This window comes from Athene cunicularia (genome assembly GCF_003259725.1).
Source record: "Athene cunicularia isolate RWA chromosome 5 unlocalized genomic scaffold, athCun1 chr5_part1, whole genome shotgun sequence".
NCBI classification, from domain to species: Eukaryota; Metazoa; Chordata; class Aves; order Strigiformes; family Strigidae; genus Athene; species Athene cunicularia.
In genome coordinates this window covers 19,858,594-19,864,593 of record NW_020799101.1, presented here as the reverse complement: position 1 = coordinate 19,864,593, position 6,000 = coordinate 19,858,594, and the positions used below count along the sequence as shown (strand labels likewise).

Sequence of the window (6,000 nt, the reverse complement as noted above, 5' to 3'; positions counted from 1 at the left end):
GGGGGGGGGGGGGGGGGAAGATATAAACTGTAGTCTAGTTACTGCTTCTCAGCTTCTGATCACAGTTACTAAACAGTTTCCTCTATATGTAAATATAGTAGGTTAGGCAAATTACACCAAGACATTTTCATTTGCAACTGTGGCCAGGAAAAAAAAACAACAGTGACTACTGTCAGACAATGCCATTCCAGTGAAATGCAGCAGCTCGTTAAACTAAAGAAACACAATTGCTTCTGACCAACTGTTTCTGCATTTTCATGCTTTTAAGACAAACTACCTAGTCCTACACAAGTTTTATGGTTCATATTGCAAAACTGTCGTTTGAGAAATGCTCTGCAATTCAGAAAGCTACTAGAGCTTCCTTCATCTTGGGGGAAAAATGAACTCATTTGCTCTAGAATGCAACCTATAAACCATACTACAATGAGACAGTGAGAACTGTCTCCAGAACAGTAGTGTAAATTTCTCTTCTGCGAGTTAGCAGACATTGTTTATGTTTTTCTGCAACTTCAGTACAACTACAGAATGCATCTCCATGCTTCCACTAAAGTGACACATGCAGGACACATCACTTACAGCATCACTGCAATAAGAAGTTAAACCCTGCTTATGCAAAATCCATACCTGTTGATTGCCCATCACCTCCGATCTCTACTTTGAGGATATGTAAAGAAGCACCAAAATTTGGCTAGAAAAAAAAAAACAGAAAAACAGAACCCTGCTGTTAACAAGAAGAATGTTATAAAGTGTACAATTTTGAGGATGCTAAAAATTCTATTATTTTTTTCAAACACATTATAATGCAATAAGAAATAATACAAAACTCTGCTCCAAAAGAAAATTGAGAAAGATTTTTCTTATCTTGAGTTAGTTTCACTGACTCTGGCAGAATTAACAACACTTCTCCACAGCTGTGCAGATTTTAAATTGGTTATGCCCAAGAAAATTCTGAAGTGCTCTTAAATTAGAACGTGGGCTATATGAGAAACATGACAGCATTTTTAATGTTATTAGAAGTCAAGTTGGTTTTCTTTTAAAATCAAATTATTGAATTTAATATTTCTGCAAATAATTTATTCTTTGGTGTAAAATGTTACACTGCTTATGTGAAAGAGCATACATATGGGTCAGAAAAAAATCTGCTAACTACAAGCAGAAAAGCAAGAGAGAAAAAAACCCACCACACTGGAAAACAAATAGCTACCTAAACCGCTATCCTCTTCCCCCAGCATCTGACTGGTGGAGCAGAACATAAAATGCAAACTCATACTGGTGATCCTACTCCTAGTATGTTCTTCCAGCCATTAGTGGCTTAACAGTTGCTCAAGCCAGATGTTACAACTCATCATTATTTTAATAACTACTAATGAGCTGGCCTCCTCCATGGAACTACCCAAGTATAATTTTGGTATCAAAAAAAAAGTTTTAAGATGTGAGTATGAAATCTGATTTAAAAAATACACTGCATAGATGATAGTTTGCTTGGCTTTCAAGTTTTGGATTTTTTAATTTGTTTTTAAATAAGAAGCAAATACTCCAAAATTACCATTTCTCTTCCTGACATTTCTGACTTTAACCTTGTGACACATTTGCTCTCCCATTCCCATCATGGAAGTTCACTGTCATTAAAAGACAAGGAGAATGAGGCAAAGTATACTCCTCCCGGGTATCTCATGACAGCTTAAGAGGTTTTGCTGATAGAACATGTCAAAAATTCTTTGAAAATCATGATCTCTCAGATAGATTTTCTGTTATCACATGCCTATTTATTCCTTCAGAAAACTCATGCTTGTAACACACAGCTTCAGTCTCCAAAAAACACAGGTTTTGATTCCCCAGTCACACCTTATGCCTTACTCTGTCCTTTAAAGACAATTCTTTAAAGGACACAGTAAATTATTTGCCTCCAGCCATCTGGATTACACTACTTGAAAGTGACATTACATCCTCTTCCAGCAGAGTAATTTACAGTGCCAAAAGCAAAACAAGTTACTACTGTCCAGTGCAATAATGTTACCATATATTAAGCTGATTAACTCCACAGGTTACATTTGCTAACTAAAGCAGTTTACAAACCAATAATGTTCTCACACTTTCTAGAGTACCTATACTTATACTTGAGACTAGTTTGGAACGGATATGCTATTGAAATGATGCAGTATGCACAGTCATTTTCTCATTGTATGAATCTATCTGTACTCTAAAAAAACCCACCAAAACTGTCTTAAAGACCCACTTCCTGCAATTGCTATGAACAGCTAAACCCCTCATTTTAGCCACAAAAACTATTTAATCCTCGTTAAGAACACATTGATGACCAAAATATGTTGAAAACATATTTTTAAAAACATATTGTGAAAACATAAAAGGAATTTCCATAATAATTGGAAGAAAAAGGGTCCTGAACAACATGCTGGTTTTCAAAAACACCACCTAAAATTTAAGGTTCTAATAAAAATCAACATTAAAAGTAGATGTTTTACAAAATATGATTTTGTCTAATTTCAAATAGTAGTGAATATACTATAGGAGCTCCAACATTACACAATAGGAAATCCTGCATGAAATTAGACATTATTTTAGCAGTGAAACCAACTTTACCTTGAACAGGTAATCTAAAATCTGGGAGCGATAGGGTTCTTGGTAGTTCACCAGGAGTCTAGATGTGGCCTAAAATGGAAGGAAAACATGAAAATATGAAAACCTTACTTACAAACGTGTAAGTGCATCCCAGTTTGTCAGTCTAGGGCCTTCACATAGCTAATAAACCTACAAAAATAATTATAGCAGTGGGAACTCAGCTAAACCCCTGCAAAAACTCTTTTGTAACCCTTCAGCTGCACATTTCTGGTTTTGTAGATTGCAACTGCCTTGTACTCCAGTTACCTGAAATTTACTGCAAAGAGAGTCCAGAGATCAGAAAAAGAAAGCTATCTCATGGAGTTATTGCAAGAGAAATGCAGCTCCCTCCCGGCACCACTTCTGCTGTACTGGAATCTCCCTGCTTTGGTTCACTGTATACCAAAGGCAAGAGGAGCTCACAGGGCACAGAGGCAGGAGGTCAAGGAAAGCAGCTCATAAAGTCCAAGCATGGGTAAGAACTCACGGGATCTCACAAGTCTGATGGCTAGACCACAGGAAAGCATACAACTCGTTGTTGGCTCATCCAGCATTTTAAAAATCATAGAGACAAACAGATAGCTAGAAAGACTCTCCCTCTACAGGAGAAAAAAAACAAAAAAAAAAAAACAAAAAAAACCACCCTGGCTTAGCTCTACTCCAGCAGCACTGAGTAAGTGGCTGGTGCCCGGCACTCCAAGCAACCTGGTGAGAAAGAGCCACGGCGCAGCTTATCAGGGGACAGGCACAACGACGGGCCCGGCTCTCCCCGCAGCCAGGACCACAGCCCGCACAGCTCCCCCGGGGCCTCCAGGACACCCCCTCAGGGCCCCATTCACGTCCCCCCACCCTCCTCGCCCTCACAGTTCCACTCAGAGTTCTCCTCTCCCCCAGCCCTCACGGCTCCCCTCAGAGCCCCCCCCCCGAAGACTCGAGGGCCTGCACCGAGGCCACCGAGCATCCCCAATGAGAGAGTCCCCCGCCCAAGTGACCGTTGCAACCGCCGCCCCGAGGATGCTATTAGCACCACAGCACCAGAGGAGCCCCCACGCCCGCCGGCGCCGCTCACCCCGCCGCCGCTGACAGCCCCGATCCCATCGAACTGCCTGCCCAGCCCGCCGGCATCGTCCAGCACGTAGGTCGTCGAGAGCGCAGCGGCACCGACCGCGGGGAGCCCCGGGCCCCAGCTGCAGCCAAGCAGGAGCCAGCCCCACAGCAGAGCCGCGCACCCCATAGCACCCGTTCCGTTCCGTTCCGTTGGGTCCGGCTCTGCTCTCTGCCGCCCGCGCCGCCCCGTCCCGTCCCTGCAGCAACTCGCCCGAACCCGGCCCCGCGCGTCACGTGACCGCACAACCCTGGCAATCACCTGGGGGGCGGGGCGTGAGCACCCGCCGCCGCCATTTTGCTCAAGGGAAAGGCGAGGGGAGGAGAAGGCTCAGCCCTGGCGAGCGACATCCCTCGCCCCTGGCTTGAAGTTAGTCGTTGCCATTTTGAGAAAGGGCGAGGCAAGTTCTAGTCGGTGGGAAGCATACCGCCAGGATGGAATTGGGCACGGAATAGCGAGTGAAGCTATTGTGGAGCCATCTTGGGTGTGGAAAGCTGGCTGGCCCCGAGGCGAAGCGGGTGCGGGCATCACGGCTGGACAGGGTTTCTCTGGCAACACAGAGGGAAACTGCGTTTAGCGCAGTATGAGCAGCCAGGTTGTGAGAGCTACACAGAAGTGACCTTTTTTCCGGGGCCTCTGGCAAAGCACGGCAATTTTCCTGCGAGAGGAATGGAGAATCTCTCATTTCCAAGGCTTCGCGAGCATCCTGCAGTTTCCTGGTCTTGCCCTGCTCTCAGGCTGCCACCAGATCCCTCGTAAAGTAGGCAGAAATCGGCACTTTGAAGGAGAAAACTGCGCCGCGTTGTGAGAAAGACCTTTGATCGGTTGCACAGCAACATCCAGGGAGTGGCTCTGGGGCGGAGAGGGTGCTGGCTGTTTCCCGGGCTTCCCTGGGAATCCTTGTCTGCCTCAGATCGCAACTGCGTCAGCAAAACCCTAGAGAGGGATCCTGAATGTGAGTTTTGACTTGTACCACTAGCAGGGCTCAACAAGCCTTTCTGTTTTACAGCCTTCGTGGGGCACACCGCAGAGCAGCTTGCATAAAAATAGGACCAGGTGAGATGGTGCTAAAAGTTTCGGTGAGGGTAACCAGGGTGTTCCCGCAGGCTCCAGCTGATTAAAGGATTTGTCTCAGAGGAAAAGTAATCAGGAGACTGGTGATCAGCTTGATTATCCTATAAAAAAATCTTTAAAGGGAAACTGTCTGGTGGCCTCACTGTTGACAGAGGTGATGCTCCATGTGCTTAAAGGAGGAAGGAGACACTGGGAGATGCAGTGGCTGACGTCATGCAGGCAGTGTGTTAGAGCTGTGGAAAAGACCAGGTTTTGCACGTTACCGTCCATAAAGAATGCAGTTATTCGAGCCACTGCCTCTCTTGTCCATGCCATTGAGGGATTTAATGTCTCAGTGATGACATTACCTGACTGACGTTTCCTGTTTATTTCTTTTTTAATAACAATACCAAACACTCACAAAACAATTTACACTTTACAGCAATATTAAGCACTAACTAATGAACCTGCTCACACCCAAATGAGCTATACAATGTCATTATTACATGCAGAAGGACAGAGTGACTTCCTCAAGGCTACAGTGAGTCAATGACAGAGGTAGAATTATGGTCGTAATTCACATTTGTTCCAGTAGGCTATACAGCTTTGCACACCTGGAAGGTTTGCAAAACCATAATGAATTAATAATTGGCTAATTTTGATAATTTCTTAAATTGATGCATCACTTTATTCCAGGTAGAAGGCTTCAGCCTCTGATTTATTCATAGGAGCCTAAAAGTGTCAGCTTTCAAAACCTGTGCTGAGTGCCTCCCTTTTTCAGTTAGTATAGAAAAACATTGTGTTGGTGGAAAGAGCATATTTTGCTGACACTCTGAGTAGTTTTATTCTGCATTAGAAATATCACCTTTGCTTTTTACCTGTTTTTTTTCTTTACACCTTTGTCTGTGACCCAAGGACATGCGATCTGGACCCTTTGTAAGCCCAGCTATAACCAATAAAATTACTGAGAACTTAATCATTGCTTCTTTTGTAGATAATTTTCCACTGTTAATACTTTTCTATTTCAGTTGTTCTTTCTTGATAGTACTTTAATCTCAGCCAACCCAAAGAATACCTGGTCTTCTGAGATCGACTGATTTGAGATATTGTGTATGTCCAAATCTCAAACAAAAAAAGCATGGAAAAAATGTGCTGCTTGCTTAAGAAATTGAATTGTTCCATATGGACACTGTGAATAGTTGCCTTTTGCATATCCCTTCTTG

General features: G+C 43.7%; 1 protein-coding gene across 2 annotated transcripts in view; it reads right to left on the bottom strand.

The window, feature by feature from the left end:
• The window catches only part of GALC (galactosylceramidase), a 38,171-nt gene extending 34,241 nt beyond the window's left edge, over positions 1 to 3,930 (bottom strand). For both annotated transcript variants that reach the window (XM_026849865.1, XM_026849864.1), the window contains exons 1-3: positions 3,689 to 3,930; positions 2,602 to 2,670; positions 625 to 688 (exon numbers count right to left, since the gene is read on the bottom strand). In XM_026849865.1, coding sequence (XP_026705666.1) covers positions 625 to 688; positions 2,602 to 2,670; positions 3,689 to 3,853 — 298 coding nt within the window. In that variant the 5' untranslated portion in view covers positions 3,854 to 3,930. The remainder of the gene's footprint in view (positions 1 to 624; positions 689 to 2,601; positions 2,671 to 3,688) is intronic.
• Positions 3,931 to 6,000: the final 2,070 nt, after the last annotated feature.